This window comes from Myotis davidii, unplaced genomic scaffold, assembly GCF_000327345.1.
Source record: "Myotis davidii unplaced genomic scaffold, ASM32734v1 scaffold88, whole genome shotgun sequence".
Classification (NCBI taxonomy): domain Eukaryota; kingdom Metazoa; phylum Chordata; class Mammalia; order Chiroptera; family Vespertilionidae; genus Myotis; species Myotis davidii.
The window spans coordinates 3,765,979-3,779,770 of NW_006300377.1; the positions used below are offsets into that span (position 1 = coordinate 3,765,979).

At 51.5% G+C, this 13,792-nt stretch overlaps 1 protein-coding gene and 1 long non-coding RNA gene across 2 annotated transcripts; both read right to left on the reverse strand.

The window, feature by feature from the left end:
- Positions 1–2,311: 2,311 nt before the first annotated feature.
- LOC107185228 lies at positions 2,312–4,991 on the reverse strand. Its single transcript, XR_001516153.1, has 2 exons — positions 3,050–4,991; positions 2,312–2,630 (listed from the first exon to the last, which is right to left on the reverse strand). It is a non-coding gene; the product is annotated as an uncharacterized LOC107185228 (long non-coding RNA).
- Positions 4,992–5,072: 81 nt separating this feature from the next.
- GJB3 (gap junction protein beta 3) lies at positions 5,073–6,748 on the reverse strand. Its single transcript, XM_006777328.2, has one exon. It carries the CDS (start codon positions 6,685–6,687, stop codon positions 5,878–5,880), a length of 810 nt encoding a protein of 269 aa, XP_006777391.1. The 5' UTR covers positions 6,688–6,748; the 3' UTR covers positions 5,073–5,877.
- Between the last annotated feature and the right edge of the window lie 7,044 nt (positions 6,749–13,792).

A 13,792-nucleotide genomic window follows, 5' to 3' on the forward strand; every position in this document is an offset into this window, starting at 1 on the left:
ATACATGCTCTGCGGAAAGGACAGTAGGAAGAGAATGTTGAGGGTGCCGGGGGTGGCAGTTTTAATTTTGAACAGAAGGAAGGAGACATTCTCACTGAGGGGCTGGCAGCTGACATTTGTTGTTCGTCAGCAGGGAGCCCTGTGTCTCTGGGGAAAACAGCACTCCTGCTAAGGGAATGCACAGTGCAAAGTCCCTGAGGCAGGAGCCTGCCTGGTGTCTCCTACGTGGGAAAGTGCAGGGACGTCCGTGTGGCTGGAGTGAGATGAGCCAAGAGGAGGGATGGGCTCAGAAAGGGAAAGCCAAAGTGTGAGCCGAGGCAGAGCTTGCAGGCTCCTGCAGCCCTGTGTGAGTGATGGGGAGAAGGGCACACAATAAGAACAGGACCAGGGCGGTTTAATGATTATTCACTTTACTGACTACCGATAAGAGGTTATCTTACACACCCTTGGAAACTGGAGGATGTGGTGCAAGAAGGAAGAACACAGCTGTGAAAAGATAAGCAACACCTTGGGGCTAGGAGAGTCCATTGCTCAGAAAAGGAAATACATTTTGAGAATAAAGGACAGGAGACACTTTGATTTGGTTGCTGTGCCTAAACTCTGACCCCCCTCAGGGAGTTTGCCTCCGGAATGCTGACTATTCTTGGGTCCTGGCTGGCAGGCTGGGTTTTAACACCATTGTAAGTTAACTTGCTTGTTATCAGACTTCAAGATTCTGGAAGGAGACACAGGGACCACAGACCCTGCAGTCATCTTCCCTCTACTGCCCCCTTGCATGCAGCCTTTCTTCCTTGTCTATCTATATAATAAAATTCGTGCACCGGGCCTCTAGTATATAAAAGCTTAAGCCAGGGTCCTCAAACTACAGCCCGTGGGCCACATGCAAGTACAAATATTGTATTTGTTCCCGTGTTTTTTTTTTTTTACTTCAAAATAAGATATGTGCAGTGTGCATAGGAATTTGTTCATAGTTTTTTTTAAAACTATAGTCTGGCTCTCCAACAGTCTGAGGGACAGTGAATTGGCCCCCTGTTTAAAAAGTTTGAGGACCCCTGGCTTAAGCGATCTTTATGACAAAACGACAGGAATGACTGGTCGCTATGACCGCACTGACCTCCAGGGGGCAGATGCTCAATGCACAAGCTGCCCCCAGCCAGCAGGTCCTGATAACCTGATCGGGGCTGGGCCCTGGGATAGGATAGGGAATGGGGGGGTGGGTGGCGGTGGACGTGGGTGGTGAGGGAAGGAGGAGGTGAGGAGGTGGGGAGGCGGGGAACCTGATCGGCCCTAATCACTGACCAGGCCTGGAGACCCCATCCATACACGAATTTCGTGCACTGGGCTTCTAGTCCCTTATATAGTAGGAGGTGTTCCAGCAGATTTTTCATGGATGGCCTCCTGCTCTCCAATACTGTCCACATTTTTGGAATAAATGCTCATATATGATTCAACCCTGTCTCTGCTTAATTGGCTCAAGGAGTGACAGGCAGCCTGGACCCATTTGTTGTTTGGTTTCATGAGGGGCCTTTGGAGGTTTTGGGCAGAAGAGTGACATCACTTGACTTTGGTTTTGGCAGGATTCCCCCTGGCTGCTGTGCTGGGAATACACTATGGAGGTGGGTGATGGGCAGTGGAGGCCCCCCTTTAATATAGGCCTCGTTGCCTAACTGCGGAATCTGGTCAGCTGACAGCCTCCAGGGTTAACACTTTCAGGTCTGCTTCAGCTGTCCAGGTGGCCAGTCTCTGCTTGGGGTGGCCCCCGGCGATGAGTGAGCCAAACCCTGCCACCCAATGCGGGGTCCTCTAATAGACAATCTTTGTCTCCAGATGTAGAGCTCATTGCCACAGGTCTTGTTGCTCAGTCTACTTCCTCCCCTTTTCACTTACGGGTATTACTCCCCAGAACACCATTTGCACTCTTTTTTTTTTTATACTTTATTATTATTACTAGAAGCCCGGTGTGCAAAATTTGTGCACTGGAGGGGTGAGGGTGTCCCTCAGCCCAGCCTGCACCCTCTCCAATCTGGTACCCCTCAGACATCCCTCTCACAATCCAGGATTACTGGCTCCCAACTGCTTGCCTGCCTGCCTGATTGCCCCTAACCATTCCCCTGCCAGCCTGATCAATGCCTAACTGCTCCCTTGCTGGCCCAGTTGCCCCCAACTGCCCTCTCCTGCTGGCCATCTTGTGATGACATGGGCATGGCCTTCTTGTGATGATATGGGGCGGCCATCTTGTGCAAGAGTGTGATGGTCAATTTGCATATTACCTATTTGTTATGCAGGATTATTATTTTTTAGTTCTTTTATTTTTATTTATTTTTTTATTGTCTAAAGTTTTACATTGACCCTTTGCACTCTTAACTCTTCCCCAGTGTCTGCTTTCCAGGATCAGGGGCCTGCAGGAGGGAGACTGTGGCTGTAATCCAGGTGAGAGCTGATGAGGAGGTCTTAGGCTGCTGTAACAGAATAGTACAGACTGGGGGGCTTAGAGAAATAGGTTGCCCACCTATTTCCGGAGGCTGGAGTGAGACCAGGGAACCTGCATAGTTGGGTTCTTGGAGACTGCCCTCCTCCTGGTTTACACAGGGCTGTCTTCTCAACCTATCCTCATCCTTCTCTTGTCTCTTCTTTTTTTAAAATATATTTTTATTGATTTCAGAGAGGAAGGGAAAAGGAGAGACAGAGAAAAACATCAATGATGAGAGAGAATCATTGATGGGCTGCCTCCTGCATGCCCCCCACTGGGGATTAAGCCCACAACCTAAGCATGTGCCCTTGACTGGAATTGAACCTGGGACCCTTCAATCCCCAGGCCAACACTCTATCCACTGACCCAAACCAGCTAGGGCTAGTCTCTTCTTATAAGGGCACTAATCCCAATCGTGAGAGCTCCACCGTTATGACCTAGTCACCTCCCAGAGGCACTACCTCCTAATACCATCACATTGGGGGTTAGGATTTCAAAATAGGAATTTTGGGGGAATGCAGACGTTCAGTCCATAGTGGGACTTCGACCAGGGTGATGAATACAAAATAATCTATTTACCTAGGGCTGCCGGGTGGCTGTTACTTCTTTCAGTAGATGTGGGCTCGGAGGCTGTGTATATGAAATTGAAATCTATCAGATGCACAACTGAAGGAAGCTCATGCAATTGAGGGAGGAGGAAATAGAGATGTGTACCCTGAGTAGAGAAAGCCAAGGGGACATGAGGGCTATCTTCTGATGACAGTGATGTGCACTGCGGGACTCTGGGTGATGAACATTAGCCCAGCACATACTGGATGAGAACAGTAAGCTGTGATGCTCAAAATAGCTCCCAGGCCCAAGGCAGGATGTCCAGGACTGGAATGTCCCTCATCCATGGTCCTGGCCTGCACCCTGGAGAAGCAGGGTTGGGCTGGAAGCTCAGTCCATTCTGGGATAGCCAATGATGTGCCCTGATTGCTCTGATCTCTAAGCCATCCTTGGCCAGGCAGCCAGAATGTCCTGGAAGATGCTGGAATGCATGGTGGCAGATAGGTAGAGATCCCTTCTCCCTAAGACCTTTGCAACCATCCCATCTAAGCTGGGGCTGAGGTACCATGTGGCCTGGGGAGCAGGCAGAGACTTTCCTGAGCATGGTGGCACTCGGATAGTCACTGGCTATGTTGTTAGCGCTGTGCTAATGCCTTACCCGCAGTGCCTCCTTTTACCTCTACAACAATCCTAGGTATGTCCTGAGTGCTGGGACGAATATGTTCCCTTTGCCCCTCTGGTCTACTCTTCCCCCCTCTCCACCCAGCCTTGTGCCTTGGGAGGCTCACGGCCTCCTGGATCTCTGGCCTGTGGTTGGGTTGGGTCAGTGGGAGCCACCAGCAGGTGAGCAGGAGATGGGAGAGTGAAGTTGGGGAATTTATTTGGTTGCTATGGTTGGATGGAGCACCTGTGTAGTAACCCCGTCCATTGCTACTCTGGTACTAGCCCCAGGATACTGAAGTTACCCCAGGATTCGTGGGTTTCCTTAATCATGCCCACACCTTTTAAAACAGCCCCTCCGGGAAACTCTTTGACATTATTTGGTTTGACTGTGTCATCTGTTTCCTGCCAGGACCCTGATTGATACGGTTCCCATTGTATTGGTGACAAGACAGAGATTCTGAAAGCTTGCCACGGTGAAGCTGTGATCCGGAAGTGGTTAAGCCATGATTCACACCTGGGGGTGGATAGCAGCCCTGCCCAGGGACCTTAAACTTGGCTGGCTTATCCATCTCACCAACGGCCACACTTGAGAGCAAAGGTGAATCACAGCCTGTGGTGTCTGCACGATGGTCTGACCTCTCCCCGCCTGCATTGGCTCTGGCTGCCTCCTGGATTTCTGGCTCCTGGCCTCAGCTTTAATAGTCACTAAATGTTCCTCCAGGTAGTATAGCCTTTGTACCTCTTCTGCTTCCCATCCTGGTCGGGCCTTGATGTTGGTGTCGCCTAAGTTTCAGGTCCTCACACAATGCTGGGAGAGAGGCTGAGCCACCCAGAGGGCTGTTAATGCAGAAGAGTTTGTTTCTGTCTCCCCCGGGCTCTGAGCTTCTTGAGCTCAGCTCCTACCCCCTCTGCAGCCCCAGCATCCTGCCGGGGGCCTGGTGTGGAAAAAATGCTCAGGAAAATGAAAGGAGCTGAATAACGCTTGGGTGAGGCAGGGACCGCATGCCTGTAGAGGAGACAGCAGGCCTGCCGGCAGCATATATGAGTGAGAGTATGACTAACAGGGATTTTGTGTACACAGGGTGGGGATGCGGTTGTGGATGGCAGTGCCTGGGTTACAGAGGAGGGACTGTGATTTGTCTGTAATGAGAAGGCAGTGATTGTGTGCGCTCAGGACAGTCTCCCTATGAAATCACTAGAACGGCTGTAGCGGGAGCATAGCGCCCTCTTGTGGCCACATCTCCAATCACAGTAGGTTCCACCCCAGCTCCCACCTGTCAATCCCAGCCCCAGCCTAACTTCAGCCCACACCCTAAACTTCCCAGGGCCACCTTTCCTGACCTCAGGGTCTTGTGGGTGGGAGTGTAGAAGAACAGAGGATGGAGCCAACTTGTATAAAACCCAGCCTTTATTGATTTCAAGGAAGCTGCCGTGGGGATGTTCCTATTAGGACACCCACCCCGAGCCCCACGAAGCAGGGTCTGAAAGGCTGGCACCAGACTGAGTACATCTGCAGGGAGGAAGACGGGAGCGCAGCTTCCTGAGGCTGGGAGAGTGGAGGCTGTGGAGGGGACCTGCCCTGAGAGCAGTGGGACTCAGAGGATCCCTGGGTGTCACCAGGAGAGGTTGGTGTCCCCAGAGCCCCCTCCTCCTCGTCCCAAGAATTCTCAGGCCTCCAGACCTCCCTCTGCTGGAGGAATCCTTCCTCTGCACCGCAGGGACCGAGGCGCTTCTCCAAAGGGAAGGAACATTCTTTCTGGTCTGGTGCATCCAACCCAGGGCAAGCATGCCTCTTCTTGTAGCCTCCAGGCCTCTGCGCCTGCCCTTCTCTCCACTTGGAAGCACTTCTCACTTCTCTTAAACTTTACCTCCTCAGGAAAGTCTCGCCTGATCGCTCCCTCCTGGGCTGGGTAGAAGCCCTGCTATGAGCGCCCTAAGCATCCCCTTGCGCAGTAGTTAATTTCCTCGTTTCAGTGTTGGTTTTCCCCAAGGGATGGCACTGGGCCTGTGGAGTGACCTACACCCAAGTATTCAGCACAGTGCCCAGCACTCAAAAAGTATCTGCCCCGAATGAAACTGGATAGCTCGGTGAATTCCAAGTGGGGGCACCCAGCACCTGCAGGACCCCTCCACCGGCGCGATACCTCCCCACCTGTCCCCGTTGGCAGACCAGGCATCACCCCCCCGGCCCGTGGTCAGATGGGGGTCAGAGCGGGTGCTGAAGCATGCGGCTTGTCACCGTGGGCGTCCAGGACGAACTCCCCCTCCACCAGCTTATGGTGGCAGCGGCAGGTGGAGGCCCGGCTGGCCGAGGATTTGCGGTTGCGGCTGCCAGGGCCCCTCTGGTTGCGTATGCCTTTTATGACCCTGTGGAAGATGAGGTAGCAGATCTCGCTGATGGTGAGCACGATGCAGACGGCGGAGGCGCCCACCATGAAGTAGGTGAAGACCTTCTTCTCCGTGGGCCGGGCGATGTAGCAGTCCACGGTGTTGGGGCAGGGCGCCACGTTGGAGCACTGCACAAGGCGTGGCATGCTGAAGCCGTACCAGAGGGTGTGCAGCACGTAGAGGAAGACGAACTCGATGATGAGCTTGAAGATGAGGCTGAGCAGATAGGTCCACCACAGGCCGCCGTGCTTCTTGCCCGCGTTGTCATACAGCTTGGTGCACTGGTCCCCGTGCTTCAGCCGGTGCCGCCGCTCCCGCTCCTCCCGGTAGGCCACGTGCAGGATGACCAGCAGCGAGGGGCAGGTGACGAAGATGAGCTGCAGGGCCCAGAGACGGATGTTGGAGATGGGGAAGTAGTTGTCATAGCAGACATTGGTGCAGCCTGGCTGCTTGGTGTTGCAGTCAAAGTCCTTCTGCTCGTCCCCCCACACGCGCTCTGCAGCCACCACGTACACCAGCACCCGGAAGACGAACACCACGGACAGCCAGATGCGCCCGAATGCTGTGGAGTACTTGTTCACACCGCTCAGTAGGGACTGGAGCGTCTTCCAGTCCATGGTGCCTGGTAGGGGCGCCGGGAGCCTGGTGCCGGGTAGGGGTGCCGGGGGCCGTGCACACCTGATGGAATTATAGGAAAGACCATATGTTAATGAATGTGTGACGTTTACTGAGCTTTTACTATGTTCTGAGCTCTATGTGGATGGACTCATTTGATCACGGTGAAGACCTTATGACAGTGGTTCTCAACCTTCCTAAAGCCGCGACCCTTTAATACAGTTCCTCATGTTGTGGTGACCCCCAATTTCATTGTTACAAATTGAACATAATTAAAGCATAGTGATTAATCACAAAAACAATATGTAATTATATATGTGTTTTCCGATGGTCTTAGGTGACCCCTGTGAAAGGGGTCGCGACCCATAGGTTGAGAACCGCTGCCTTATGAGATCAGGGATATGATGTTGCCTAAGCTACAGGCAATAGGCAGAGAGGGTAAGTAACCTGCCCAGAGTCACAGAGCTAATGTACCAGGAGGAATAGCAATTCCTATTTATCGAGCATTTACGCTGAGCCAAGCACAGAGCTAAACACTCTATGTGCAGGATTTCATTTAATCCTTATAACAACCCCACAAGGTAGATGCTCTTAGGTCCTCATTTACCCTTACAAAGATAAGGGTTGCAGAGTACTTAGTACATAGTAAGTGCTCAATAAATGCTGGCCACTCATGAAATCTACAGAGGTCCAGTCACTCATTTAAAACTAGAGTTGGATTCAAGGCTGGACTGTGGGTGCCAGGGCTGAGCTGTCCATCACCTTCTCTCTCCTTCTCTGCTGGATGCCTGCCCCAGACCAGGTTCGTACACCTTACCTTGATGATGCCTCGCTACCATCCTGTGAGGTTGGGGCTGAATCTTATTCTACAGAGAGGAAACGGAGGCTGGGAGAGGGGGGAACTAACTCCCCAAGGTCTCACAGCCGGTGGGTGGTAAAGCTGGGAGACCAATTCATGTTGGGGTGTGTGTGAAGAGGGGTACTGTCTGGCTCTGGGGAATAGGAGAGCCAGGGACTATCTAGCTAGAACCCCCTGCTCCCTGTGCCAGGCCCTGGGAAAGCCCGAGCTACCCAGCCATGCTGGGTGCGTGGAAACATGTTTCCTTTAGGCCTCCTGATCACACTTTTTCCACTGAGTCCTGGAATGACTCAGAGGGTGTGGAAGGGTGGGTCTGCCTAAGTATACCCAGTGTCTGCGCGTTGCCATGGGTGTGACTCCACGTGTGTATGGGTCTGCACACACGTAGAAGCGTTCCTGGAGTGGTGTATGTGACTCTGAGCAAGCATGATGCTTGTCGGCCCCCTGCACCCCTCCGCCCTGCACAGCTGCTTCTCACTCCCCACTGCCACCACCCTGGGCCAAGCCACCATCAACTCTTGCTGGTATTATTGCCACAGCTTCCTTACCGGCCTCTCAGTGTCTGCTCCTGCACCCCTGGAGTCCATTAAATTGGGTCATGTCACTCCCTTGTTTAACACACTCTACTAACCTCTCATTACACTTAGAACTGCCCCCAGATTCTACCTCCTCACCCTTCTCTCCTGAACTCTCACCCTGCCTGTCTGCTCCGGCCACTCTGGGGGCCTTGGGGGCTTTGGTATTTTTCCTGCTGCCTGGAATGCTCTTTCTCCAGAGCCACGCATGGCTGGATCCTTCCCATCACGGCGGCCTCTGCTCAAACATCTCCTTAGAGCAGCGATTTTCAACCTTTCTCATCTCATGGCGCACATAAACTAATTACTAAAATTCTGCAGCCCATCTGACAAATAAAAAGTATACTTTTGATTTATTCACACGGGACAGCTATTGTTGTGTTGGCCGTTGTCATTTTTAAAATTTGACAATCTAAGGGAAAAGAGGTCAGTACCCCCGAGTAAAGAGTCAGCTATTGCATGTTTTAAAAATTCTTGCAGCCTGACTGGTATAGCTCAATGGTTGAGTACTGAGCCATGAACTAGGAGGTCAGGGTTCGATTCCCCATCAAGGCAAATGCCCCGGTTTCAGGCTCCATCCCCAGTAGGGGGCGTGCAGGAGGCAGCAGGTCAATGATTTTTTTTTCATCATCGATGTTTCTATCGCTCTCCCTCCCTTCTTCTCTGAAATAAAAAAATATATATTTAAAAATTCTTGCCTGCCGCAACACACTGGTTGAAATTGCTGCCTAAGAGGCCTCCCTGGTAACCCCAAATCTGGGAGCCTATCCCCTTCCAGTCACTCTGCTCCTGCACCTTTATTTTTCTCTCTTTTTTTTTAAAACATATTTTGGTTGATTTCAGAGAGGAAGGGAGAGGGAGAGAGACAGAAACATCAATGATGATAGAGAAGCACTGATTGGCTGCCTCCTGCTTGTCCCCCACTGGGGATCGAGCCTGCAACCCAGGCGTATAACCTTGACCGGAATCGAACCCAGGACCCTTCAGTCCGCAGGCTGACACTCTATCCACTGAGCCAAACCAGCTAGGATTCCTTTATTTTCTTTATAGCATTTAATCATTATTTGAAATTAAAGTTTTTTTAAGAATTATGAATTTATTAGGTCATCTGAAAAACCAGATGGGCTGAGCTCCCAAATGGCGCCAGCACCGAGGGACGGGGAGTCAGAGATTTTGAAGCACTCTAGGTGGGCTTTTTCTGGGCGGAAAATTCTCTGGGCAGGTCCTTTAAAGGTTTTATTTTTGTTAATCCTCACCTGAGGATATTTTTTCCATTGATTTTTTTTTTTAGAGAGAGTGGGAGGGAAGGATGGGGGTGGGGGAGAGAGAATCATTGATGTGAGAGAGGTACATCAATTGGTTGCCTCCGCCCTGACTGGGGATGGAACCCAAAACCCAGGTCTATGCCTTTGACTGGGAATCCAATTGGCGACTTTTAGGTCTGCAGGTTGACGCTTAAACTGGCCAGGGCGAAATGAAAGTATTTGTTTACCTATTTGTTTTCATTTATTGTCTGTTTCCCCCACTAGAATGCCAGCCCTGTCTTGCTTACTGCTTTATTTGTGTCTAGTGCTTGGCACTGTGTGGGGACTCACTGCAGGTTGAATGAATAAACAAATGAATGCTTACAGAAGCAGCGTGGAGGGAGGGGCTGGGCGTTGCGGGCAGGAGCCCAGTAGGGCCGCGAGGACTAGGTAGCCTGCGGGGAAAACCTCCTTTCACTGGGAGAAGGCAGTTCCTTCTCAGCACCTGGGCCCTCTCGATGCCTCTTCTCTGAGAATCTCGGCCTGGACACCCTCCTCTGCTCCCTCTGAGACCTGGCCTTGGGGGACGGGCAGTGGAATGTGCATGGGAAGTGGAGTCCCGTCTGCATTCAAGCCTCAACTGGCCACCTGCTTCCAAGAATGCCCTAATCTCCGCGACTCCACGTCTTTCCGGCAGCGGTTCTCAACCTGTGGGTCGCGACCCCTTTGGCGGTCGAACGACCCTTTCACAGGGGTCGCCTGAGACCATCCCGCATATCAGATACATACAGTACGATTCATAACAGTAGCAACATGACAGTTATGAAGAAGCAACGAAAATAATTTTATGGTTGGGTCACAACACGAGGAACTGTATTTAAAGGGCCAGAAGGCTGAGAACCACTGCAAGGGAACGAAGCCCCACTTTCTGGAGCCCTGGTCGGAGCCCAGAACCAGCTCCCCGCAGCTTGCCGCTCACCTGGTGCAAGTTCCAGAAGGCACCCCCGTCTGCCAGCCCGCGAGCATAGCGGCCCTGACCCGTGCTCCCACCCGACCCTCCTCCCGGGGCAGCTGCACCTCCGGACCCGTCCGCCCAGTCCCGCCAGACACACCCCGGGGAGCGACTCAACTGCAAGGAATTCCCCTCCAAGCCCAGGCTTGGGACTGGTGGAGCCGGTCTGGTGCCCCACCGCCGCGGTCCCCCAATAACAGCTCCCGCTTTTCCCAGCTCCTGGGCCGAGCGGCGACCAGATTTTGTCCCCCGCTCACCCCCCCAATAGAACTGCATTTGAGGCACAGGGGCCCCCGTCCCTCGTAGTCGAAAGTCCGCGAACTTGGCTTGCGCGGATTCCCAAAGTCTAAAATCCTACACTTCCTCCCTCCAGGACCCTTCTCCACGCGCTCCCTCCCCTTCCAGGCAGTTTGGGAGCTTGCGGACCTAGAAGGGGGGCGTCTGGGAGCCTTCCGGCAGCTGGAAACCCCACTCCCGCCCAGAATCGAGGGGGGGAGAAGGCGGTGGAGAGGTCGCTCCAACATCACCCCGACTCCCCACGCCCCGGATCCGCAGCCGCGCGGGCCTTTCCTTTTGTCTGAAAATAATGACCACTTAAATCAGAAAAATTAATCAAATGGCTTCCATATTAAGCAGTTTTCCTGAATTTCTCCAAAATAAACATTCCATAAATCTCCCTGAAAAGAAAAATGGCAGAGAACTTTTTTCCCCCCTTGAAATCTGAAGTCTTAAATACAATGCCTTGATATTTACAACAAATGGATCCATTCAAACGGTGTATATTTAAAGAGGAGTCAAGGCAGTAAAATACTCATCTTATTAAATCACCCAACAGCTCTTTGAGACAACTGCCCGGCACGACGGGTCCTCGGCGGCCGTGCTGCCTCCTCTCTGTGTCCTCCAATGAAGCAGGTGCTCGTTGGAGAACCCGGGTGGGAGGGGGCGAAGCGAATCCTGTGCCTGGAGGTGAAAGGGGGGGGGGGCAGGGAGTTGCCAGGAATTACTACGAGGGGCAGAGCCTGTGGGGGGAGGTGAGGTGGGTGCGTGCAGAGCCCCCCGCGGAGGGAGGTGGGCCTGCGGCGGGGCTGCGCTCTGGGGACTAGGGCGCTTTGTCTCATTGACTAGTGGGCCCTGATTAGGAAACGAATGAGCGCCCCTGGCACCCCAGCCTTTCGAAGGTAACCCCAGTGTTTCCGGTCTCCCCAGGAGTCCTGGGATCTTAGTCATATAGGGCTTCAGCCCTGCAGTTTCAACAGCAATGCCGTTGCTGACACAAGGGTGACTCATTTCCCCAGGAGCACCCACTGGTGTAATTAAAGGCGCCCCCTCCTTTATCCTCAAAAGTGCCCCCAAACTTGGGAAGATCAATGACACTGTCACCCTACTCATGGTGATAGAGAGCTAACAGGGTCGGGGGTGGGGTGGGGCTCTGAGACATCTTTGTGCCAGGCAATTCCGGAGGCTTCATGTCATCCCCACAGTGCGGGTGACCGTGGTGCGAGCCTTCTCTTTTTTATGAATGAGAAAACTGAGGCACAGAGAGGTTAGGTGACTTGCCCAGGGTTACACAGAACCAGTTCTGGGGACCTCAGCCATGTGCCCACTCATTGGGTCCTGGCCTGCAAAGTCATTGCTGAGACTTAGCAGTGCTGGGGTGGTCGGGGTGTTTCTGTGCCTGAGCTGGTGTGGGGAGATGTGTGAGTATGATGGGGTCCATAACTCTGCCACCTGCTCCGACCACCTGTTGCTCTGCTGCATTTCAGAGCAAAACCAGATACCCACCCAGTGTGGCTCAGTCTTTGAGCATCAACCCATGAGCCAGGAGGTGATGGTTTGATTTCTGGTCAGGGCATATGCCCGGGATTGTGGGCCTGATCTCCCAGTAGGGGGCGTGCAAGAGGCAGCTGATAGATGATTTTCATCACTGATGTTTCTCTCTCTCTTTCTCTCCCTCTCCCCTCCTCTCTCTCTGAAATGAATAAAAGCATATTTTAAAAAAGCAAAAATTAAAAAACTAAATACCCACTTCCTTACCTCCTAGTCACTCTTTAACCCATTTGAACAATATTTCTGGTCCTATCATGTCACTAAAGACAACCCCATCAAAGTCACATGGAACTCCATGATGCTAGATCTAATAGCCACTTCTCTGTCCCCATCCTCCTGGACTTTCAGAAGCACCTGACACAGCTGACCACCCCTTCCTTCTCACACACTTTCTTCTTTTGCTCCCTTGACACCACATTTCCCGTTTCCTTGTACATTAGCGGCCTCGCATCCCGGCCTCCAGAATGGGCATGTCCCAGCGCTCAGCCTCCTCTTTCCTCGGCGAGCTCCTCCAGTCCTGGGGCTCCCACTACCATCCATTTGCTGACGAACCCCACATTTCTAGCGCGACTCCTATCTTCTCCCCAAACACCAGTCTATGTGGCCAGGGCTGCTCCCTGACCACCAGGTTTCCAGTTACTTGTTTCTGTCCTGAGATGAACTGCATCGTTGACTACATAGATACCTTAGTAGTACTCTCCATACATTTACCCCATGGAAGCATGCTATGCCCACGTGTTTTGTACTTTGCTGTTTGCATTTAACAAAATATAGGACATTGCCCTGGCCAGTGTGGCTTCATTGATTCGGCATCCTCTGGTGCACCAAAAGGTTGCCGGTTTGATTCCTATTCAGGGCCTATGCCTGGGTTGTGGGCTTGATCCTGAGTAGGGGGTGTGCAGAAGGCAGCTGATCAATGTTTCACTCTCAAATCAATGTTTCTCTCTCTCTCAAAATTAATAAAAAAAGAAGACATTGTCCTCTCTCAGTGGCTATAGACCTAACTCATTCTTTTTTTAAATAGCTGAATAGTATTCCATTTTCTCCTATCAGTAAATGTAGAGCTGCCTCTTAAAAAACAACCACCAGCTGAACAGTATATGTGCCATAATCTATTTAATCAGTTCTCTATTAATGAAAATTAAGGCTGTTTCCAATCTTACATTTCTTTCTATTATAAACACATTATAAGAAATATCCTTGGGCAAAGCATCAATAACAGATTTTTAAAAATTATATCTATAAGATATATTTCTAGAAGTAGAATTTTTGGGTTAAAGTTGTAGACCCATTTAACATTTTGATACAAATAAACAAACAAAACCCTAAAAAAAGGAAAAAAAACACCCTGACATTTTGATAAATCCCCTCCGTAGATGTATCAGTTTACGCCACCAGCAGAGATGAGAGGGCTTGTTTCCTCATGTCCTGGTCGATATAGAGTATTACCAAACTGAATGCTCTTTGCCAGTGGTACCTCATTATATTTTCCATTTGCATTTCTCTTCTTCTGAGTGACAGTGAACATCTTTTCATATACTTAGGAGCCACCTGTGTTACTTTTTCTGTGAATTGTCCTTTGCCTTTGCC

Coding starts and splice junctions, on each gene's coding strand:
- GJB3 (XM_006777328.2), bottom strand. CDS start 6,687: ATGGACTGGAAGACGCTCCAGTCCCTACTGAGCGGTGTGAACAAGTAC.